General features: G+C 38.1%; 1 protein-coding gene across 1 annotated transcript in view; it reads left to right on the top strand.

Moving 5' to 3' along the window:
* The window catches only part of LOC106880721 (DNA-directed RNA polymerase, mitochondrial), a 272,154-nt gene that overhangs the window by 205,134 nt on the left and 40,864 nt on the right, over positions 1 to 26,156 (top strand). Inside the window, exons 25-26 of the mRNA XM_089341545.1 lie at positions 8,385 to 8,542; positions 11,983 to 12,081. Of these exons, the coding sequence (XP_089197671.1) occupies positions 8,385 to 8,542; positions 11,983 to 12,081 (257 nt within the window). The remainder of the gene's footprint in view (positions 1 to 8,384; positions 8,543 to 11,982; positions 12,082 to 26,156) is intronic.

Below are 26,156 nucleotides of genomic sequence, written 5' to 3' on the forward strand. Positions count from 1 at the left end.
GACTGTAAATGTACAGAAAACCACTTCTGTCACATTCCAGGGAGAAAAACTAGAGGTAGTTGATAGCTTCCGCTATCTAGGTGACCAAGTTAGTAGTGGGGGAAGGTGCGCTGAAAGTGTAGCTGCTAGAATAAGAATTGCCTGGGCAAAGTTCAGAGAGCTCTTACCTCTGCTGGTGACAAGGGGACTCTCACTCAGAGTAAAAGGCAGACTGTATGACACATGTGTACGAACAGCCATGCTTCATGGCAGTGAAACATGGGCTGTGACTGCTGAGGACATGCGTAGGCTCGCAAGGAATGAAGCCAATATGCTCCGATGGATGTGTAATGTCAGTGTGCATACTAGACAGAGTATTAGTACCTTGAGAGAAAAGTTGAACTTACGAAGCATCAGTTGTGGTGTGCAAGAGAGACGATTGCACTGGTATGGTCATGTAGCAAGAATGGATGAGGATAGCTGTGTGAAAAAGTGCCACACCCTAGCAGTTGAGGGAACCTGTGGAAGAGGAAGGCCCAGGAAGACCTGGGATGAGGTGGTGAAGGACGACCTTCGAACATTGGGCCTCACTGAAGCGATGACTTCTGACCGAGACTTTTGGAAATATGCTGTGCGTGAGAAGACCCGGCAAGCCAAGTGAGACCTAAATCTAAGACCTCAGCCAGTTCACTTATGCGTACCTTCCTTCATTGGATACTTAACTCCACTTGCGAAGACCTGTTGAGGCAAGTGTAATCGAAATCAAGTTAAATTCAACGACTGGCACCCATGCCAACGTCGTCTCCTTCATTGGGACACGAAACTCAGCTTGTGAAGACTTATTGGGGCAAGCGAAATCGAAATCGTGATGGCACCTGTGCCCAGCGTCGCCTTTCTGGCCCTTCTGCCCACGTCATGTGTAAGGACTTTCGAGCGAGATCATTGCCAGTGCCCCTAGACTGGCTCTTGTGCAGGTGGCACATAAAATACACCATTTTGAGCGTGGCCGTTGCCAGTACCGCCTGACTGGCCTTCGTGCCGATGGCACGTAAAAGCACCCACTACACTCTTTGAGTGGTTGGCATTTAGGAAGGGCATCCAGCTGTAGAAACTCTGCCAAATGCTGTGCATGAGAAGACCCAGCAAGCCAAGTGAGACCTAAATCTAAGGCCTCAGCCAGTCCACTTAGGTGTACCTTCCTTCATTGGACACTAAACTCCACTTGCGAAGACCTGTTGAGGCAAGTGAAATCGAAATCGAATTAAGTTCGACGACTGGCACCCATGCGAACATCGTCTCCTTCATTGGACACGAAACTCAGCTTGCGAAGACTTATTGGGGAAAGCGAAATCGTGAAGGGACCTGTGGCCAGCGTTGCCTTTCCACTTTTTCATAAAAATGTTTACATCAATGGAATTTTCTCGATGTGAACTTTCCAGTGCAGTAATTAGATTTTTAAAATTCCGTTTACTTTGTGTGATTTAAGGGAGATTTGGCTGTTGTTTCTAGCAACTTTTATATTTCATCCCTTCTACCTGGAACGCCATTCTTACACACGCGCTCAACATAAAAATATAGAGAGTAAGAGTAAAAGAGGGAGAGGGAGAGAGAGAGAAAGTGATACATACAACGTCATAGATTAAACTTTCATCTCAGTATTCTTTACCTATTTTTCATAACATAGATACGTAAAAACACACACAACCACACATACATGACCTGTGACAACAACATACACATTGCTCTCAATCTCTATTCATTTCTCCCCCTCTTCCCCTCTCGCTCTCTCAAATGTATACATGTGCAAGTAAACACAATCATTCACATCGTGGTATATTTACAAAACATTGATGGCATAACTACAGAGTTGTATCCCCCAACTTTGGAAGGTCATAACTTTCATAAAAATGAATATTTATTTATGAAATTTTCTATGCATATATTATTTATTATGTAGATTCCAAATATACAAAAATTTTCGGTGAAAGTGTTTTGGAAGGGGGTGGGGTACAATATTCGGAAATTCCACTTAAATTCCAGGAAAATGAATATTTTTTCATGAAATTTTGTACAAATGTACCTTGATGTATGTACATTTCAAGCATGTAGGAATTTTGAAGGAAACAACTGCAGGTTATTTTTGAGAAGTGTTCCCCACTCGGTGGTGTTTCGGAGCAAATTGTCCATATTTGTTTCATTTTTCTCTATTATGTGCTTATGTGCATCCTTAAATTTCTAATGAAGTAATAGGCAGTGAAGAGAAGCAGTCATCAGAAAACTTTTATCTACCCCTATTCCTTTCTCTCCCCCTCTCTATCTCTTCCTCTCTCGCTCTCTCAAAAGCATACACGTGCAAGTACACAATCATTCAGTAAAATATAATTCATGTTCGTCAATGTTTTGTAAATTTACCACGATTTTCACTAGGGTGTTAGGGTTAGGGTTTTAGGGTCAGGGTTAGGGTTTAGGATTAATGTTACTGTTACGTTTTTTAGGGTCAGGGTTAGGGTTAGGGTTTAGGGTTAGTGTTAGTGTTAGGATTAGGGTTGGGTAATCGTGCGGGTGTTAATCTGAAAAATTATAGATATGTGAAAAGTACCGACCCTGCCATCTATTATAACTTTTGCTGTTCTGTTTAATACTGCAAACAAACAGGAAACAACTTCTATCTCATTCCAGGGTGAAAAACTAGAGGTAGTCGATAGCTTCCGCTATCTGGGCGACCAAGTTAGTAGTGGGGGTGGGTGCGCTGAAAGTGTAGCTGCTAGAATAAGAATAGCCTGGGCAAAGTTTAGAGAGCTCTTACCCCTGCTGGCGACAAAGGGACTCTCACTCAGAGTAAAAGGCAGACTGTATGACGCATGCGTACGAACAACCATGCTACATGGCAGTGAAACATGGGCTGTAACTGCTGAGGACATACGTAAGCTCGCAAGGAATGAAGCCAGTATGCTCCGTTGGATGTGTAATGTCAATGTGAATACCCGTCAGAGTGTAAGTATCTTGAGAGAAAAGCTGAACATTAGAAGCATCAGTTGTGGCGTGCAAGAGAGACGATTGCGCTGGTATGGACATGTGGTGAGAATGGAGGAGGATAGCTGCGTGAAAAAGTGCCACACCCTAACAGTTGAGGGAACCCGTGGAAGAGGTAGGCCCAGGAAGACCTGGGCTGAGGTGGTGAGGCAAGACCTTCGTACATTGGGCCTCACCGAGGCGATGACTACGGACCGAGACCTTTGGAAATGGGCTGTGCGTGAGAAGACCCGGCAAGCCAAGTAAGATCGTTGCCAGTGCCCCTGGACTGGTTCTTGTACGGGTGGCACATGAGATGCACCATTTTGAGCGTGGCCGTTGCCAGTACCGCCTGACTGGCTCCTGTAGGATTTTCGAGCGAGATCGTTGCCAGTGCCCCTGGACTGGCTTGTGCGGGTGGCACATAAAAGACACCATTTCGAGCGTGGCCGTTTTCGTGCGGGTGACACGTAAAAGCACCCACTACACTCTCTGAGTGGTTGGCGTTAGGAAGGGCATCCAGCTGTAGAAACTCTGCCAAATCAGACTGGAGCCTGGTGTTGCCATCCGGTTTCACCAGTCCTCAGTCAAATCGTCCAACCCATGCTAGCATGGAAAGCGGACGTTAAACGATGATGATGATGATATATATATATATATAGATATATATATATATATATATTTATATTTATTTATTTATATATATATATATTTATTTATATATATATATATATTTATTTATATATATATATTTATTTATATATATATATTTATTTATTTATATATATTTATATATGTATACTAGCAGCTAAGCCCGGTTTCACCTGGTTGGTTTGGATGATGTGGTTGTAAAACCTGGTCTGTGTAAGCATTCAACTTGTTTGGGCACTCTTATGTTAAAAAACAATTTTAGAATGACTAGAAATAAACTGACCAACCAAGATCCAACCAAATCAAAAAACACGAACAATGATGAACCATCCCACTTTCATTGCGTTTACATATGCACACACACACATACACATTCACATGCCCACCCTTTTACATTCACACACATATATTCGCACAAAGTTGAAATGCTGTTTGATTTATTTTTTCAGCATACAATTTTCATCATCCCACTTCCTTCCTTATTCATCTATCACCCCTTCCTTTCTCATTCATAAACAAGAGTATTATTATAGTAGATAGATTATCTCGGTAACCATGGAAGCTAGGAAAAAAATACAAAGCCCAGCAACACCACTGAATCATTCTACACATCTGTGTAAATTTTCACACAATTCCACCCAGCTGTTTTACCATGAATCCCAAGATAAGAAAGAATTGCTCATGTCAAATTTATATGTATAGATTTATATATATGTATATATGTATATATATATATATATATATATATATATATATATATATTTATATATCTATATGGCTGTGTGGTAAGTAGCTTGCTTACCAACCACATGGTTCGGGTTCAGTCTCACTGTGTGGCAACTTGGGCAAGTGTCTTCTACTATAGCCTCTGGCCGACCAATGCCTTGTGAGTGGATTTTGTAGACGGAAACTGAAAGAAGCCCGTCGTATATATATATGTGTGTGTGTGTGTGTGTATATGTTTGTGTGTCTGTGTTTGTCCCCCAAACATCGCTTGACAACCGATGCTGGTGTGTTTACATCCCTGTAAACTAGCGGTTCAGCAAACAAGACCGATAGAATAAGTACTAGGCTTACAAAGAATAAGTCCTGGGATCGATTTACTCAACTAAAGGCGGTTCTCCAGCATCGCTGCAGTCAAATGACTGAAACAAGTAAAAAAAAAAAAAGGAAAAATTTATATATATATATATTTATATATTTATTTATATCTATCTATATATTTATTTATATGTATATATAAAATGGAGACCACTAGGTGGACTGTTAATGTGCTAGAAGAAGATCACATGTAATGCATCTACTAAGACCGAATTGTTCTCAAAGAAAAATTTAGCAGAGCAACAAAACGTATACGGGCAAGACAAGTGAAAATTACATAAATACATACAAAGTTATCCGCAAACTAGTTTCGAAATTAATATTTCCTTACCGAAAATATCTGTTTCTCATCAGTACAGACTGCCAAATAAATATAATTCACAGAATCGTATACTAGTTGTTCCCCACGAATGACGAATGTGCACATGGTTCTGTTAATTATATTTATGGTAAGATTCAAAAGTCTTCGTTTTGGCGTGCTAAATCCGGAAATATCTCTGCAGAAAATGGTTTATATATATAAATATATATATATATAAATATATATATATATAAATATATATATATATATATATATATATATATATATATATATATATATATATATATATATATATATATGTATACATGTCTCTTAAAGGATAGAGCTCAAAATCAATGCATTGAAGATACTTTATTGCAGCAACAATTATAATAACAGAAACAACCACAATAAGCCAAACCTATGCACATTTCAATAGGGTATCCCGGAAAAATAAACCACATCATCAGATGTCTCGTAAAATATTGTAACAAATTACAACATATTACAAATTTCTGGATACTCCATCTCATCAGGGTCGCATTATTGCCATCACCAATACTATTATTAGCAAAACACACACATCATCCAAGAGGGTGAAAGAATAATCGACGGCACGCAACCTACCATCGTTATTTTCTTACAGAATGTAAACAAACCAGTCAACCGAAATCCAGCGACGTACACCGCCCGGTTTACAGCGTAAAAATCCCTTGCCAAAAATTCATCCCCCCTGTACATCAAGATTTCCTATCGGATCTTCCTATAACGATAGTGTATTAATTAATTCATTAATTATACCCGCCCACGCCCACGCACACCACCACCCACATGCCCACACGTACCCCCCCACACACATATACCTATACTTAGATGTACACACCAATATATATTTATATGTATTTTTTATGTATAACCATACACTCAAACACATATACACACAAACACATATATACACTCACATATGCATATGCACTCACACATTTACATATATATGTAAATGTGTGTGTGTGTGTATCTGTGCGCGTGTATGTGGGGTGCATGTGTATCTGTATGTGTGTATATGTATATGCATGCATATGTGAGTGTATATATGTGTTTGTGTGTATATGTGTTTGAGTGTATGGTTATACATAAAAAATACATATAAATATATATTGGTGTGTACATCTAAGTATAGGTATATGTGTGTGTGGGGGTACGTGTGGGCATGTGGGTGGTGGTGTGCGTGGGCGTGGGCGGGTATAATTAATGAATTAATTAATACACTATCGTTATAGGAAGATCCGATAGGAAATCTTGATGTACAGGGGGGATGAATTTTTGGCAAGGGATTTTTACGCTGTAAACCGGGCGGTGTACGTCGCTGGATTTCGGTTGACTGGTTTGTTTACATTCTGTAAGAAAATAACGATGGTAGGTTGCGTGCCGTCGATTATTCTTTCACCCTCTTGGATGATGTGTGTGTTTTGCTAATAATAGTATTGGTGATGGCAATAATGCGACCCTGATGAGATGGAGTATCCAGAAATTTGTAATATGTTGTAATTTGTTACAATATTTTACGAGACATCTGATGATGTGGTTTATTTTTCCGGGATACCCTATTGAAATGTGCATAGGTTTGGCTTATTGTGGTTGTTTCTGTTATTATAATTGTTGCTGCAATAAAGTATCTTCAATGCATTGATTTTGAGCTCTATCCTTTAAGAGACATGTATACATATATATATACAAAAACTCAGCTGTGAGTTTTTGGCTAAGACTGTTAACAGATACTATATATTTTGTAAAATTTGTTTTATAAAAGTATATATTTAATATATATATATATATTTATATATATATATTTATATATCTATCCATATATATATATATATATATATATATATATATATATATATATATATATATATATATATACACAGAGAGAAATGTATACACACACACACATATGTATGCATGTATTCTCATTTCCTTATCAGTCATTTCCCAGCTGCTCATCTCCCTGTCACTCATCTCTCCTTCACTTATCCATCTTTCATTTATGCCACTCATAGTAACAAATTGCACAGGCCCACCTGCATTTTATTCTCGTGCTACGACTCTCATCACCGTTCCCCATTGTAAGGCTTATGTTTAAAAGACTGCATCGAACCTTTTTATACCCAGTATATCTTCTACCTTCACTCTTTCTAGTCACCAGTCATCAGTCACTCTCCCCCAGGCCACAATTCATAAATCTTACTGTTTTCTACCTCTATTATTACCCATCAGTCTCTCTCTTGCTCTTTTCTCACACCAGTCACTCTGTTTCTACCAGCATACTCTTACTGCCATCACTCACCTACTCTAGCTCTTCTGTCACTACTCTCTTCCTTTATACCATGTTGCCATGAGAAAACTTACACATCCTTGAGTAGTGAGTAGTCTTTGAATTTATTGAATGGTTGGTGATAGAAAGGTCTTCCAACTGTAGAAACTAAACCAAAAATGAAACATACATTTGTCTGACTTCTGTATGAGGGCAGTGGTTCTCAGTAAGAACTGACTTGAACTGTGATGACTCATCTCACACATACCAGCATGGAAAGACAACTTGAAATAATGATGATGATATATTTACACTTTTTACTCTTTTACCTGTTGACTGTATGCTTGTAGACAGACGTTCAGACATAGATGCAGGCAAAAAGATGGACAGCATTGAGAAAACATTACAAAAATATGAGCCAATTTAACCTGTAAGAAATAGCAACCAAATCTCCCTCTACTTGCACTCTATAATATTGTTAGTAAAATAAACACTTTCAACTATATAGTCCTAAATATCTTTTACTTATTTCAGATTGCAACCATGCTGAGGTACTGCCTTGAAGGGTTTAGTTGAACAAATCAACCCTGGTATTTATTTTTTAAAGTCTGGTGCTTATTCTGTTGGTCTCTTTTGCCAAAGCATCTAAGTTACAGGGCTGTAAACAAATCAGTACCTAGTATCAAGTGGTGGAGGGATCATACACAAAGACACACACACATACACACATATAGTTATACATATAGTTTCTGTCTACCAAATACTGGATTCACTCACAAAACATTGGTTAGCTTAGGGCCATAGTAGAACACATTTACCCAAAGTGCCATGTGGTGGGCCTGAACACGAAACCATGTGGTTGCAAAGTGAGCTTACCACACAACCATGCCTGTACCTGTTCATAGAGCTGATCTTGCACTAAATAACAACATTACACAAATTCACAAAGGTATGAAGGACTATTTAAACATTTGAAGTTGTGAGTTATTTGTTTTGTCATTATTGTATGTCTTTCTTCTCTTCCAGATATGGCTGACACTGTGTGCCCACCAGATTTCTACAGTTTGTCAACAACCAGTCAACTGGACAACTCCTCTTGGATTACCAGTTGTGCAGCCCTATCACAAAATTGCTTCCATGCAGCGTTGGGGTGTCTCACATAGCAATCTGTCTTCGACTTTTGAGTGAGGAACCTTTTTTTTAATGAAAAATTTATTTTACTTCATGTGTCTTTGCCTTACTCTGTCTTATTGTGTTGAGTCACAAGTTTAACAATATTTTGATAACTTATTTTCTTTATTCATCAAATTATAAAAAAGCAGCCTAGCATTCTAAGCAGAAGCCATCGTGTTTCCTTGTCTGAAGTTATAATTCTTCCAGTTCTTTGATCCCACATTTCTACCAGTTCTTGTCCCTCAAGATGAAGAACTCCTTCACTGAAGCTTCCACCTCCACTTGCTTAAGCACTGCTTATGCACATTATGATTGCGGAAAATATCTCCCATGGATTATTTCTTGTTTTGATCCATGGCTCACTTCCTGTGCTCACAATGCATGAAGGACATGAACTGGTATCAGCGTGAGATCAAAGAACTAGTTGAAAGATGGTTTCAGATTGTGCAACACAATGACCTCTACTTTGAATGCTAGGTTGTTTGTGTTGTAACTTGTCAAACAAAGCAAATAAGTTACCAAAATATTGCAGAACTTTTGACTCAACACAATATTTGTAGTATTCAAGACAATGTAGAGTCAAGGAAAGCCCTTTAGTCTTGGTAAGGACATAATAATCTCTCTATTGCTAGTGACATGATAAACTGCACCCAGTACAATCTGTAAAGGACTTGATGATAGAAAGAGTATCCAGCCATAAAAAAAATCAAGAAGTGAGGTGTTGTTTTCTGACACATTTAGGAAGGTAATAACTTGATATAAGAACTGACTTGGACTGTGGCAATTTGTCTGGCACATGCCAGCATGGAAATGAGACATAAAATGTTGATAGTGGTGATGAGGACAATAATAACAATGACCTTGTTGAACCATTCTTTAGGGTAATGTTTCGCAGTGGATTCTATAAAAAAAATTTCTATAATTATTTGATAAAAGAAATAGAATTCACCATTTTCTAAATAATAAGTTTTTTTTTAATAAATTCTCTCTCTAATATAATTTTTGTTTCATTAGTTTTATTAGAATTAGGTGACCAAGGTTGTCTTTAAAATGTAATTAAAAGTTCAGCAGTTTTTAACAAAATTGTATAAGAGTTACAAAACAGAATATGTTTGGGTTCATATCATCATCATCATCATCATTATTTCAACTTTTCCATGCTCGCATGGACCAGGCAGAATTTGTTGGTAGATTTTTCTATAGCCAGATGCCCTTTGTGTCACCAACCCTCGTCATTTTCCAAGTATGGTTATATTTTCCTGTGACCTGATGTGTTTTCACAGATGTTTGAAAATGAAGGACACTATTTGGAGGCTGATGAAACTTGCTTTGTCATTGCTAGGAGGGAGACATACACACACATGGGACAAGCTTTCAGTTTCCGTCTACCAAATCCACTCACAAAACTTCAGTTGGCCCAGGGCTATAGAAGAGCTTTGTTCAAGGTGCTGTGCAGAGGCTCTGAACCTGTGACCCAGAGATTGAGAAGCAAGTATTTATCACACAGCTATTCCTGTACCATAGACTATATATTTCTAGCCACATTCTGGACCAGTATTGGACAGAGATGGTGTAGTTTTATGGCCTCTCCACTAGTGAGAAAACTGGCAGCTTGCAATTTTTTACCTCATTATATCAACCTTGGTACAGTTTTTTACAGTTGCAGGCTGCCTCTCCATCACATCATCTCCTGTTCCTCATACAGTTGTGCAATTCCTATATGACCCACTTCTACTCACCTCATACTTTGTAGGGGCCACCTGGACACCTCATTTCAACTATCTATCTCTTTGAAGCTCCTAATGATCATTCTTTTCTTTCCTTGCTAAATGTTATTAACTATGCAGCTCTTCTACAAGAGACTGCCTTGCCCCCTCCCTTTATTCATACATAACTGTTCATCCCCTAGCATAAAGTCAACACTTCCTCCCTTAGGGCTTGTCATCTTTCAAGCTGCATGGTGATATCAGTAGTGTTAATGGCATGAAAAAAAGCACCCAGTACATACTGTAAAGGGCATCTAGTGATAGAAACCATGCAAAAGCAGACATCAGTGCATGATGCAGTCCTTGGACCCATTGGATCCTGTCAAACAGTCCAACCCATATCAGCATGGAGCATGGACTGTTTGTTTTTAGAATGACTGGTGAGGTATAGTGTTTTGTAAATGAACACAGAGTCATGTTGATATCAGTTGATATTCACTGTAAATCATCTGGTAGTGAGGACTGATTTGTAAATGCAATAGTATAACTACACCGAAAAGAAAAAGAAGAAATTATTTCTTCATAAATCAGAATCACATTCCTTCAGTTGTTAAAAGCACACATCTAGAGGTGGCAGGATTATAACCTTCAAAATATTTTTAGATCAAGGCTAGAAATACTTTCATATACAAAATTATATAATTACTATCTCTCAAACATTTCTTTCCTATAACTATAGGAAAATCAGTCATAGTAAGGAACACTAGTATCACATGCTAGAGGTGTAGGAAGGAATGTTTAAGTCACAACAATTTCTTAAAGAATGTTAGAGTTACAGTGAATTGACCAATACATGTGGAATATGATAAATGGTAACTCCATAGAAACCAATCAAATAGGACAAAATTTTCGAAGTTTTTGTGACTGAAGCAGTCCTTCTTATACCTCTAGTTTTCCTGACTGTAATACTGCCATTCCTATAACTTACATGCCATTGTCACTAATATTCTGTGCAAGTTAGTGTGAATAAAGCATTCCTTCGTATAACTATTATTTCTTTTAAGTATTGTATCATCATGTCAAAGTTTGACATTCAGTGACTGTGGAACATTCTCAAGGCTTTCTTAACACATGACAAAAGTGATTTGCATTTGCCTTCCCTCTGCCTATCTAACAGGAGTAATTAAATTTGATCCTGTTCTGTAGACTTCCATACTGTTATCATCTAATCTTTCTCAATAACTAATTTATCATGATATCCATTCAAGGGTACATCCAAATACACACATACACACACATGTGTATGGTGGGATTCTTTCAGCTTCTGTTTACTAAATCCATCTACTAGGCTTTAGACAGCCTGCAGGTTTTGTAGAAGAAACTAAGGTACAACTCAGTGGGATTGAACCCAAGAGCACATGATTAGGAAGCAAATTTCTTAACAGCACAACCATGCTCGCACCATTCTTTAGTATTACACTCTCTAATAATATAATATTATTCTTCATTTACTGTCCTTTCAGTGTAAATGTCTTTATAAATCCCATTTCAATTAATGACCAACTATCCAGCTGACAAAACTCAAATCATATATCGAATTTTAGATTTAGAGGCTCATAACCAATTACACTATAAAAACTCTGCCATTCACTCTCAAATGTAATTTATACTTTTAGGCTCAACATTGATTCTGTTCTCAAAATGTCTAATATCTAATATCAGTTCTTTGGACTCTATTTTTCCAGAAAGCCAAACTCTGTGAAACAGAAGAATGCGTTTCCTCCCAACTTCGTCCATTCTTTAGACTCTACCCACATGTTGCTGACAGCCCTGCACTGTATCAGGTTGGTAGGCACTATATCATTGATTGGTCTTATTGCACTGCAGTTTGATTGGTTAATCTATATAGTTATACACCTTTCACTTGCAATGTATTCTCTCATGTGGTTTTAATAAGAAAACTCTTTTTTATATTTTTGCTGGCCTTGTGCCAAAATTTGAAAGAATTATGCAAAGGTACTCACTTGTTTGTTAGGACTGTGGTGCCAATATGGAAGATTTGGGAATAAGTATCAAACAATACAGTGAAGCATTGGGGACATCAGAAGGAAAACATAATCAAAACAGTGGATCAATGAAAGTGGATTTTTAAAATTTTATACACACGCATATTTTGTTTTAATTAGTTTTTTTTTTATTGTACTTATCTATTTTGCTATGTGTAATTATTTGTGTCTTTATCTACACTTCTTAACTTATCCTATTATGTATTGTATGTTTTTCACTCCTCCCCTCCTTTTTGTATAATTTGCCCATCTTGCCCACCTCTTTGTAAGCCCCCCCCCCCTGCTATTTAAACATCTGTGAATTTTTGGTATCCTCACTGATAAGAAAGTAAAGGATGTTAATAGCATTGTGATTAGGACAGCAGGCTGGCAGAATCTGTTAGCATGCCAGGCAAAAGGCTTAGTGGCATTTCGTCCATCTTTACATTCTGACTTCAAATTCCATCAAGGTTGATTTTGTTTTTCATCCTTTCAGAATCAATGGAAAAAATATAAGTCATGCATTGGAGTTGATGTAATCGACTGTCCCCATCTCCTCCCAAATTTCTGGCTTTGACCTACAGTAAAAAGGATTATTAGTACTTGGGCTGCAAGCTAGCAGAATGCTTAGCAGCATTTTGTTCATCTTTACGTTCTGAATTCAAATTTCACTGAGGTAGACTCTGTCTTTCACCTTTTAGGGGTTGGTGAAATAAGTCCCAGTTGAACACTAAGGTCAATGTTGTCGACTTTTGGGGGGAGACCCCCAAAATTGCTGGCCTTGTACCAAAATTTAAAACTATCATCATCATCATCATCATTATTATTATTATTATTATTATTATTATTATTATTATTATTATTATTATTATTATTATTATTATTATTATTATTATTATTCAGTAGTCTTATTTTTATCATGTGTTTTCACTGCACTACCAAGCACAGCTCTGTGTGCATTGTGTGATGTGCTGCGGTTTGTTGTGATGCTCTTATTTTCACTATTGAAAGTGTTTTACATAGGATATGTGTGGTCCTAGTAGTGCTATTTTCTGTATATTACATATACTTGTTAGTCCTGATGTCTTATCATACCTAATGTGCCTACTATGATAGGAATTGTTTCTGTTTTTAGACTTCACATTCAAGTTACCTCTCTTTCTAGATCTTTGTATTTTGAAAGCTTCTTCATTTCTTTTAGAGAAACATTGTAATCTATTGGCATTGACACATTGATTTGAAAGCATTTTTTTTCTTGGTGATCTCTGACAATATCTGACCTATTGGCCTTAATTTCTCTATCTGTGTGTATTGGCATCTACCAGAGTATGATTGATTTTGCATTTTCTGTGACCTTTTATTTTCTGTTGTTATTCTATATTGTTGGCATAGCTTCCAGTGTATATAGGTCCCAACTCTGTCGTGTTTGTAAATATATTCCTTCTTAGCTAGGACTGGGTAGCCAGAGACCATATGATTTATTGTTTTTTCTCCATCTCCACATATTCTGCAATTACTTGTATTTCTTTTCATTACATGTTTTTGGTAATTTCTGGTGGGAAGGCTTTGATCTTGTGCTGGCTGCAATTAAAAATCCTTTTATTTTTTCTGGGTATTATTTATCCACAGGCTTTGTTTGGGTGGTTATACTCCTGTTTGGATGGGTTTTAGTGGGTATCCAGCTTCTTTTGTGGCCACAGAGACTGCTGCATATTATTTAACCTGGTCATATTGGCATTTGTTTCTGTGGCTATTCTGTGACAGCCAGGTTCATGCTATTTATTCTTGATGTTTTATTATCAATTTTTATTTTTCGGAGGTACTATCGGTGGTCCATACTGAGATCTGTGGCTTTCAATTCTTTGATTATGCTTATTTTTAGAGTATCGTAATCGTTAGTTTCACCTTCACTGTTTCCAGGTTTTAGATTTGTTTCGTATTCTCTCCCGTTCATATTTTTGTCTGTGGTGTTCTGGTTTGGTGCATTTTGCTTATCATTATACATTCCTATGGTCTGGATTTGTTGTCTTTCATTGTTTACTTCGTTTTTGTTAGACAAGTTATGTCTGTCTTTGTAATTTACAGTCCCAGTGCTTATATTATTTGGCATTGCTATGGGGTTACTATCTACATTTTCCTGATGTATTTTTCCTTTAAAGTGTTCCATTTTTTATTCTCATATTTTTTTGTTTTCAGAATATATCTCCGTATGTTAGCTAGTTTATTAGGGTTCATTGCTGTATCCAAATCTTTATCTAGGTTATTTTACTTCCAGATTTTATATGTAAATGTTGTTGTGTTTTTGTTCTGTAGATAGAGCACTGCTATAAAATAAGCATGTAGGATTGAAATATATTCCTCATGTATCCATCTATGCTTTTTTGATTTTATTTGTGGGACATGAGGAATAACATCCAGCCCTTTATTTTGATGGTCATCATTTTTGTAGAGTACCAGTCTGTTCATTTCTGGTGTTAAATGGTTTTGCACGTGTATTTTTTCGTAATTTTTGTGTAACAAGTTTAAAGTATATATTTCCTGTTTGTTATCCTAAGGTTGAATAATATCATTTCATTTGGAAAATAGAAATAAATTTTAATGAGTATTACTTAGATATAGTCCAACACTTTTAATGAATATTACTTACTCGGGTATAGTCCAACACTTAGTCAGTATGGTGAGCATATATTACACATGTGCGAATGATGGAGATTACTATTAGCATACCCCTGTCATAAAAATTGCCAAAAATTTTAATAATGATAGAAAATAGTGCTTCAAAACTAAGGGAGAAACCATTCATAAATGTGAACAATTGAGTAAATATATGTACATAGACAGAATTGAAACACTTGAACAATCAGGTGTGGTTTTAATGTCTTGGTTGTTAATATTACCGTCCACAAAATGAATGAAATATCTACTTTTCTATGCTTGCATGGATCAGACAGATTTTGCACAACTGGATGCTCTTCCTATTGCCAAACCTTTCCTGTTTTCCAAGTAATACTTCACCATGCCCAAACATGTTTCCATGGAAGCTGGAAACAAATGACATTGCTTGCAAGACAGTGACATTTGCTTACAACTATCACATGATCCAAGGCAAGGAGAGAGAGTGAAACAAAATTACACACACACACACACACATGCACACCCATACATACATACATACATACATGCATGCTTGTATGCCGAAGGTGCCTATCCAAGCCTATATATATATATTCTCTTGTTTTTAATTATCTAAATTCCTCCTCTGAGGAAGGAGCTGGTTTCTAAAGAAGATACAAAACTCCATTCTTGGAATTCTTTTGTTCTTTTATTTGTTTCAGTCATTTGAGTGTGGCCATGCTGGAGCACCGCTTTTAGTTGAACAAATCGACCCCAGGACATATTCTTAGTAAGCCTAGTACTTATTCTATTGGTCTCTTTTGCCAAGCTGTTACAGGGATGTAAACACACCAATATTAGTTGTCAAGCAATGGTGGTGGGGACAGACAGACACACACACACACACACACACACACATGCGCACGTGCACACACACACACACATACACACACACACACACACACACACAACAGACTTATTTCAGTTTCCATCTACCAAATCCACTCACAAAGCTTTGATTGGCCTGAGGCTATAGTAGAAGACACTTGCCCAAGCACTAATTGCACAAACTGTTGGAGATGATTTACAAAGACTTATAAACAAAGTGGTTCAAATGGTCAATTACATCAAAAGTAGACCTCTTAAATCAAAATTATTTGCTCATATTTGTGAAGAAATGGGAACACCATTTTGTTGGCTTTTAAGAGATCATGTGCTTTGTCACATATACGAATCTCATTGGCTTTCAAAGTCATGTGCTTTGTCACATATACGAATCTCATTGGCTTTCAAAGTCATGTGCTTTGTCATATATATGAATTGGGAAAAATGATGCTTAAACTTTTTGAAGAAAATCAATAGAATGAATTCCAAAATCTGATTCAAGATGAACTTTAGTGCACCAAATTGGCATATCTTTCGGATATATTTGAGTAAAATTAATGCAGGTAAACAGGGAAAAGCAGAAAATATCTTAATATCAGATGATAAAAGTTTTTGCTATGAGAGACAAGATAACAATTTGGAAACGCATAGTAAAAGAAGGAAATTTTGAAATGTTTTCCAAAACTTGTGAGTGTGAGATCAGCTCATTAATTGTTGACCATTTAGCATTGTCTTATATTCAAGATCCTCTGCATGACATCCTGTCAGTTCAAAGCCACAAATCTGATCTGTTAGGTCCTGCCGATAACTAAATTCATGCCCTGCTGCCAACACTTCGATTTATTGTTGTTGAGGTTTAATCCTATAATGGTTAAGGTTTTGTTTGTCTTCTACCCTTTGATCTATCTGGCCTGGTAAGACCTGCCTGAAGATTTCTCTCCTTCCAGCATAGCTCTCCAGGTCAATGGAACACACAGGCACTTCACCGTGATGAGGTACTTGTTGAATTGGCTGTTGACCACAGAGTAGTTCTTCTACCCTTTTGGGGCGTCCTGAGAGACGACCTAGGTAGATAGATATTTTCCAAATATTGAAATCCAAAACTATGATTGGATCAGAAATCCATTTCTTGAAACTGATATGATTGATTTTTCACTTACCAAAGAAGAACCAGCCAAAAATCAAGAATAATTGGTGTCTATTATTGATTTATGAAGAGGGGAACTTACAGAACATTTGGATTCATGTTGCAAAGAAGCATCCAAACCTAGCTAAAAAAACTTTACAAATTCTTTTGCAGTTTTCTACTACATACATTTGCAAAGCATCTTTTTCAGCAATGCTAAATTTAAAGGCATTGAAACATAGAAACTTTAAAATGCTTCAGAGTGAATTGCAAGTGTCATTATCTGGTATTCCACTTAATATTCAAAATCTCGTTTTTCCAATCAAGCTCATGTATCTCACTGAAATAGAAAGTTATAAAAGTTATATTTTTATTAATCCTTGCACATATTTACAGATTATTATAGATAAATGATAACTCACATTTCTCTTGAAAATCATCATCATCATCGTTTAACGTCCGCCTTCCATGCTAGCATGGGTTGGACGATTTGACTGAGGACTGGTGAAACCAGATGGCTACACCAGGCTCCAATCTGATTTGGCAGAGTTTCTACAGCTAGATGCCCTTCCTAACGCCAACCACTCAGAGAGTGTAGTGGGTGCTTTTACATGCCACTGGCACGAAGGCCAGTCACGGGGTACTGGCAACAGCCACACTCGAAATGGTGTATTTTACGTGCCACCGGCATGAAGGCCAGTCACAGGGTACTAGCAACGCCCACGCTCGAAATGGTGTATTTTACATGCCACCTGCACAGGAGCCAGTCCAGCTGGACTGACAATGAACTTGCTCGAATGTCTTTTCACGTGCCACTGGTACAAGTGCCAGGAAGGTGACGTTGATAACGGTCACGCTCAAATGCTGCTATTTACGTGCCACCGGCAGGAAAGCCAGACAGCTGGTGCTCTGGCAACGATCACGCTCGGACAGTGCTCTTAGTGATTTACTGGTACTGGTGCCATCACGATTTCGCTTTCGCTTGCCCCAACAGGTCTTCGCAAGTGGAGTTTAGTGTCCAAAGAAGGAATGTTACGCGTAAGTGGGCTGGCTACATCCCTGGCAGAGGCTTTGGATTTTGGTCTCACTTGGCTTGCCAGGTCTTCTCATGCACAGCATATTTCCAAAGGTCTCGGTCAGAAGTCATTGCCTTGGTGAGGCCCAATGTTCGAAGGTCGTACTTCACCACCTCATCCCAGGTCTTCCTGGGCCTGCCTCTTCCACAGGTTCCCTCAACCGCTAGGGTGTGGCACTTTTTCTCACAGCTATCCTCATCCATTCTCACCACATGTCCATACCAGCGTAATCGTCTCTCTTGCTCACCACAACTGATGCTTCTTAGGTTCAACTTTTCTCTCAAGATACTTACACTCTGTCAGGTATGCACACTGACATTACTCATCCATCAGAGATTACTGACTTCATTCCTTGCGAGCTTACGCATGTCCTCAGCAGTCAAGGCCCATGTTTCACTGCCATGTAGCATGGCTGTTCATACACATGCATCATACAGTCTGCCTTTTACTCTGAGCGAGAGGCCCTTTGTCGCCAGCAGAGGTAAGAGCTCTCTAAACTTTGCCCAGGCTATTCTTATTCTAGCAGCTACACTTTCAGCACACCCACCCCCACTACTAACTTGGTCACCCAGATAGCGGAAGCTATCAACTACCTCTAGTTTTTCTCCCTGGAATGAGACAGAAGTTGTTTCCTGTTTGTTTACAGTGTTTATTGCACCTGAACATCTGCCACATACAAAGACTAACTTCCTAGTTAACCTGCCTTTGATATTGCTGCACCTCTTATGTGTCCATAGCTTGCACTGGGTACATCTTATAGAGTTTCTACCTACACCTTTTCTACAGATCGAGCAGAGCCATCTACCTGAAGGGGTCTGTGTTTTGTCTACCTTCCTACTTATTAGAACTTTGGTTTTAGCTAAGTTGAACCTAAAGCCCTTCAATTCTAGTCCCTGCTTCCACACCTGAAACTTCTCCTCTAATTCTGATAGTGATTCAGTAATTAGTGCAAGGTCATCAGCATAGAGGAGCTCCCAGGGGCATCCTCTCTTGAATTACTCTGTTATCGCCTGCTGGACAATGATAAATAGGAGGGGGCTCAGGACAGAACCTTGGTGGACCCCTACCTCTACCCGGAATTCTTCACTGTACTCATTGCCAACCCTCACCTTACTGACAGCGTCTCTGTACATGGCTCGCACAGCTCTCACTAACCATTCTTCTATCCCTAGTTTCCTCATTGACCACCAGATAAGAGATCGGGGGACCCTGTCAAAGGCTTTCTCCATGTCAACGAAAGCCAGGTACAGAGGTTTATCCTTGGCTAGGTATTTCTCATGCATCTGTCTTACCAGAAATATAGCATCAGTGGTGCTTTTCCCTGGCACAAACCCAAACTGCATCTCATCTAAGCTGACTCACTCCCTAATTAGTTGGGCTATGACCCTCTCTGTGACTTTCATTACCTGATCCAACAACTTGATGCCTCTGTAATTATTTGTATCTAAAGCATCACCTTTACCTTTGTAACAGTTGACTATGGTGCTGCTACACCAGTCATTGGGTATGTCTCCTTCGTGTACCACCTGGTTAACAATATGGGTGACTAGGCTATAGCCGACACTGCCAGATATTTTGAGCATCTCTGCAGTGATTCCTGATGGGCCGGGGGCTTTCACTGTCTTCATACTCATTATTGCTTTATCTACCATGGTACTGTCAACTCGAATAGCTGGTCCCTCTGTTGGGTTGACATTCGGCAGACTCTCTTTCTCCCATTCATTCTCTTTATTGAGCAGTCTTTCATAGTGGCGTCTCCAAACCTCTTTCTTAGCAGCCACATTTTGAGCAAGCGTACCATCATCCATGTGAACACATTTCTCTCTCACGACATCACGATTCTCTCTCACACACTGTCTTGTAACACGAAATACTTCAAGTCTTTGGTTCTCATGGCGCAGAACATTGGCAAATTTTTTCTTATCTGCTTCCCTTCTGGCTAAATAAACCTGTCTCTTAGCTTCCCTTCTAGCAGTCTGATACACTTCCCTGCTACCTCCATTCTTCCAGTCCTTCCAAGCCTGTTTCTTTTGTCTGATAGCCCTGTCAACCACACTGTTCCACCACCAAGTTACTTTGGGTCGAGAGGGGACTTTACACTAGTCACAGATCTGGTCGGTGGCACTCAGCATGTTGTCCCGAAGGAACCTCCAGTTGTCTTCCATCTTGTATGATGCTATATCCCCTTCTATTTCGTCAAATGCTTCAAGTAGTATGTCTCTAAATCTCTGTCCATTTGCTGGATCTTTAAGTTTCCAAACCCTTCTCCTCCAAGTCGGTCTACTACTTCTGGGCATCCTTTTTGCCTTGATCCTGAAGTCACTAACTACTAATCTGTGTTAAGGGGTACATTCTTCGCCAGGGAAGGTTTTGGCATTTATAAGCCGCCCTCTTTCCCTATTTCTGGCGAGGATGTAGTCGATCTGGCTAGAGTGTCTGCCAGAGCGGTAGGTGGCTAGGTAACAGGCAGGTTTCTTGAAGTTTGTATTGCAAACCATAAGATCGTTTGCATTACAGAACTCCAGCGGTCTGGTTCCCTCCTCATTGCGGGAACCGAAGCCATAGCCTCCATGAATGCCATGGAAACCCCCTGCATGACGTCCAACATGACCATTGAAATTGCCAGCCACAAAGAGAAGGTCCCTGTCATTCGTCAACGAGGTAGTTTGCAGGATGATGTCGTAGAATCAGTCTTTCTGCTCATCTGGTAGCCCCAGTTGAGGGGCATAGGCCGAGATGACGGTAGCTAACCTATGATGAAGCACTAGCCTAATCTTAAGTACTCTATCACATATTCTAACTACCTCAATTATCTTATCAACCCATTTCTCTGTTAGGAGTATTCCCACGCCCCCGACCCCGTCAGTGTTCCCTGCCCAGAAAATCTTGTACCTGTGTTCTTTGCCTGTGAGGAACCTCGCGGAACCTCCTCTCCATCTAACTTCTTGGATGCAGCACAAATCTACGCGTCTCCGTTCAAGCATCTCACCAGACCTACCTTTCAGCATGTCGACGTTGAGAGTGCCAATTCTGACGGTGTGGGAGGAGTGGGCCCATGTGACCCTGGAATGGGGGAAAGCAGTGTCATGTACCTGAAAAGAAAGCTTGTATTTGGCAGAATTCATAAACAAGACAATACCTACAACCTGCATATACTACACAATCTTTATGCGCTATAAGGTCGATAAGAGGGGAGGGGTGGTATAAGGTCACTAGCAGTGTTCACGGGAGACAGCTAAGGATGGTAGATGATCTAAACTTCCAGTACTGGTGGAGTGGGTAGGAGGGCGGGCATACTGCGAGCTAAGAGAGCTTCGCCGTGGTTATGTCAGCAGAGAGATTCGAATACGAATTAGGATGAAGTTGGAAATTGAACTGGTTATATAGATTTGGGGTCACGTACGAGTCGAAGAGGAAGAGGGGGAGAGAGAAGTAGTGATGCAGAGAGAGAGAGAGGTACAGGCAACAGTACATCACACTGGTTAAATTCCTTGGGTTTTTAGAACAAAGTTGAAAGAGACAGCAGTGTATAAATCGTGAGATTAAATGCTTAAATCGGTAACATAATTGAATGAGAATTAAATCGTAATTTTTAAAGGGAGGAGAGACAAAATTTTAGACAGGTTTGGGCTTAGAGGAGCATAACTTGAATAAAGTAAGGGAAAAGTGATAACTTGAATAAGGTAAAGAAAAGAAATACATAAATAAGCATGAATTTAAGACAAAACAGAGACCGAGTGATGTTTACATGGAAAGAAATATATAGATAATAGAGAACGGACGGGGGGGGGGAGCACAGCAAGAAGGGATAATATATGAAATGTATTTTATTTTGCTTATCTATATATATAAAAATGAGAATGTGTGTCTGTCTGTCTGTGTGTGTGTGTGTTTCCCTAAAACTCGAGAACTACACAACCAATTTCATTCAAATTTTACACGTGCCTTACTTAGGGTCCCGGTTGTGTTTTAGTCAAAAAAAATGTTTAACTTCTTGCATAGTTCGAACCCACAGCAACATAATATCTCCTCCACTATTTAAGTATTACGTGTCAAAAGTGAAACAAAAACACTCATGTCAAATACTTTCACTTTAAAAATGAAACTATTCCACTAACTGAAACAATCACATTTCGATACTGTAATGACAGATACTTTCACTTTAATGGTATCAGAGAGAGAGATGTATATGTATACATAAAGATGTATATGTACACGTATATGTATAGATATATATAGAGATATAGATCTATATGCATACATGTATATGTATACATATGTGTAGATGTATATATAGATGTACATGTAATATGTACACATATATACACATATATACATGCATACAGATATCTATACATATATACACTCACACACACACACATACACACAAACGCACACATTAATCATTTGTTTTTTTTATCCAAAACTACGTAAAAAGTACTGAATGGATCTTTATGAAATTTAGAAATTATATTCTATGTATAACGGCCATAACCACCATGAAAATTCATATATTTTTGATGTTGATGAAATTTTAACCATACAGATTACACACAAATAAAGTAACATTTCTAAAATTTCTTCTTAGAAGTCACAAAGACCCATTCATGGGGACTTCACACCCACAATTTAGTCATTTTTCCTAAGCAAAGACGAATACAGTTGTACTATTGGAACCTATAGGGTCACCCGAACCTAACAGATGAGCATTATTTGTAATTCAACGGTACAACAGTGTAAGACTATCTTTTCAGATATACTTACATTGTGATTTCTGCAATGTGGTGCATAAATTGTTAAGAAAATGAGACGCATCTTTATCTCCACTTTTTATTATCACTGGGTCACACATAGTCCCCAGTTGGTAACATTGATTTCAAGGCCTTCCCAGATGAGTGACTAGTTGTTCTAAGACATTTATTGATTGTAAATTTTTTCTGCAGTTACCTATCGGTATAGTGGTCATTTGCAAACTCCAGAGGCGACACTTTCATTTCTCTTTACTCCAAACGTCACACGTTGTTATTTCAATTGGGTCATACCGTTCCAATTGCTACAGATCCGTAATGCATCTTACAGCTATACCTGTCACCTGTATGGTGAGGAATCCTACATCGGAGTGTAGTAACGACTAGGCTAGGGCAGCTTACTGATTATCGTGATCATTCGTATTTTGGTTTCCTGTAGCTTTGCTCTCTTTTACAAACCCAGTGAACATACATATATTTCCTATGTCAAAGAAATTCAAACAATACATATTACACCCAAGTTAAAAACATTCCCAACAATTCAACTTCTCTGCTTGACATTAACACACCCACCCCCAATAGGGGCCTTAACTTCTACATTTTTCAGCTCCAAGAGCTCCATTCTTCATGAGCAAAATCCTTTTTACAGGATCCATAACACTAGAATTTTCGAATATGAGCATAAATATCAGATATATAAAGATGAGAATATGTGTCTGTGTGAATCCATAAAACTCGAGAACTACACAACCAATGTCATTTGAAATTAACACATGCCTTGCTTAGGGTCCATGTAGTGTCTTAGGTCAAAACAATTTTTAACTTCTTGCATACTTCAAGCCCACACCAATATCATATCTCCTCCACTATTTCAGTATTATGTGTCAAAAGTGAAACAATAACATCTCTCTACTGTAATGTCAGATACTTTCACTTTCACACTGAAACTATTCCACTATTTCAGTATTACATGTCAAAAGTGAAACAATAACATGTCGCTACTGTAATTTCAAATACTTTCACTTTAATACTTTCAATTTCATACTGAAACTATTAAAGTGAAACTATACTCTCACATATATACAGGTATACTTATAAGACCAAAGTTAAAAACATTCCCCACAATTCAACTTCTCTGGTTGACATTAACACACCCACCCCCAATAGGGGCCTTCATTCCCATATTTTAGAGCTCCATGAGCTCCATTTTTCAGGAGCAAAATCCTTTTTACAGGTTCCAGAAGACTGAAATTTTGGAATATGTGCATAAAGATTAATAGTATGGGATACATGTCTCATGATTAGAATTTTTTTAGGGTGTGTAAAGAGGGAAAGAACCCACATGTGCAATTTTGATGAAATTCGAATCATATCTATTCCAGTTCCTTACAGGAAATATAAGAGAAAAGTCTCATCCTTCAATTGCATGTAACACGGGCAACTCTGCTAGTAAATTATAAATTTATAAAATATAATTGAAAGGTTTTCTTGATATGTTCTGCTTTTACAATTAATTTATGCATCAGCTTATAGCCATGGTAGATCATATTAAAATAATTAATGTTAGGTTTGCATAAAACTTAATTGGTGTGTTGCTAAATAATGTATGTTTAAAAAGTGTGTCATTAACCAGAAGAGTTTGGAAAACATTGCTCTAGTAGAAAGGATTAATATTATTGTTGTTATAATTATCTTGTTTAACGCAGCAACTTTGCTAGAGAATATAACAGTGTCAGCTGTCCACAATCAGTGAACTTAGTGTAATACTATTCATTCAGATTTCGAAAACTCTTCCTAGTATTCATGCAGTTCGAAGTAACGCTTTTCTGTAAATGCTCTATTTTCACTTTTAATTCTATCTTTTCAATCCAGTTTATGAGCTTGATTCTCATAGTACCCATGGCTCCAACAGCAATAGGTATAATACCTTCTTCAATGACCACAATAATTTAACTTCTTTTTTGTATCTGGCATAATTTTATTTTCCAGATATTATTATTACTAGCATACCTGTGTTGGCAAAAATGCTGACAGCTTTATTAATGATAGTAAATGGCACATCACCACAATGGGGAAAACTATTGATAATTGTCAGCAATCTAGTAAATATATATACATACACAGAATTGAAGCATTTGAAGAATAAGATGTAATGTCTCGGTTGACAATATCAACAACATAATATATGTTTGTGCATACATGCACACACGTATGTGTATGAAGAAATACTGATTAACAACAATTGACTTACATCAATTATTATTCATTAATTCAATGCAAATAGACTGCATCCCATCTAACAGATATTTCTGCTTCCAAAGTTATATGGTATTGCCATTGATATTCAAAATATGTAAAAATATTAATCATATTTGGTAATAAAACCAATCTGAAACAAGGAACATCATCAGAGTGAAGAATGAATAGAAAAGAAGAGCATAGAGAAGAAAAAGAGTAAAGTTGAATATGGTTCTTGTTTAAAATTATTGTTTTCATCTGTTTTGTGCTATTGTTTGTATAGAATTTTTGTTGCAATTTGTTACTAAGAAAACACCAGGAAGCTTTTGCTGGTGTACAATAGCTGTTTTGCTTCATAAGGCGTAATATTTTTGCCTCCCTTAAAAAGCATTTTGTTGATTTTTAAAAACAAAATCTATTACAAGATGGCTATGTCCAGCTTGAACGCATTCAGAAAGAGAACACTTCCCATGACAGCCCTCTTACAGCTGAAGACTCCCTTCTACTTCCTTCTCTTACTTCCATGAGAAATGTGTATATGACATTTGGATAGTGTAGTGGCACAGGCAATGGTAATAATGTTGAAAGTAAGGCAGGTGAAAGAGAGGAGAGAACGGAGATGATTACAGTTCAAATGCCATCAGGTGTACTGGCAGGCAAGGAAGACAGAAGCAGCAGCAAAAGCAGTGAAGGTGACAGCAGTGACCAGAGCAGCATCAGCAATAGCAATGTTAATAGTGAAGGCAGAGTGGGAGTAGGTAGTAGTAATGGTAGCGGCAGTAGCAGTAGTGGAAGCAGTTACAACTCCACCAACAGCAACAATAGCAAAATCTCTTTTGTGGGCATGGAACCTCAAAAGAACTTTTTGAACTCTCCCTAGTGGATAAAGCCTCTAAATTGTCAAATGCGGCTAAATTTAGAAAAATTGAAGAAAGAAGAGCAGAGCTGGCTCTGCCTCCTGAGACATTTGCTACTACAGCCAGAAAACAATGTTTTACAGATGCATCAATCTCAAGTCTTGACACCTGGAAATAAACATCCAGATTGAAATGGTCTTACATGGTATATGGCCAGACATTGGCCATATATTGAGAGCAAAGCATTTCAGTGGGGTCGAAATCTTATTTAAGACTGTAGCCCTAGCAATTCACCAGTTGGTGGCTGCCTGCCATAGTGAAAAATTCATAT

Source organism: Octopus bimaculoides, chromosome 24, assembly GCF_046866305.1.
Source record: "Octopus bimaculoides isolate indiv1 chromosome 24, ASM4686630v1, whole genome shotgun sequence".
Classification (NCBI taxonomy): Eukaryota; Metazoa; Mollusca; class Cephalopoda; order Octopoda; family Octopodidae; genus Octopus; species Octopus bimaculoides.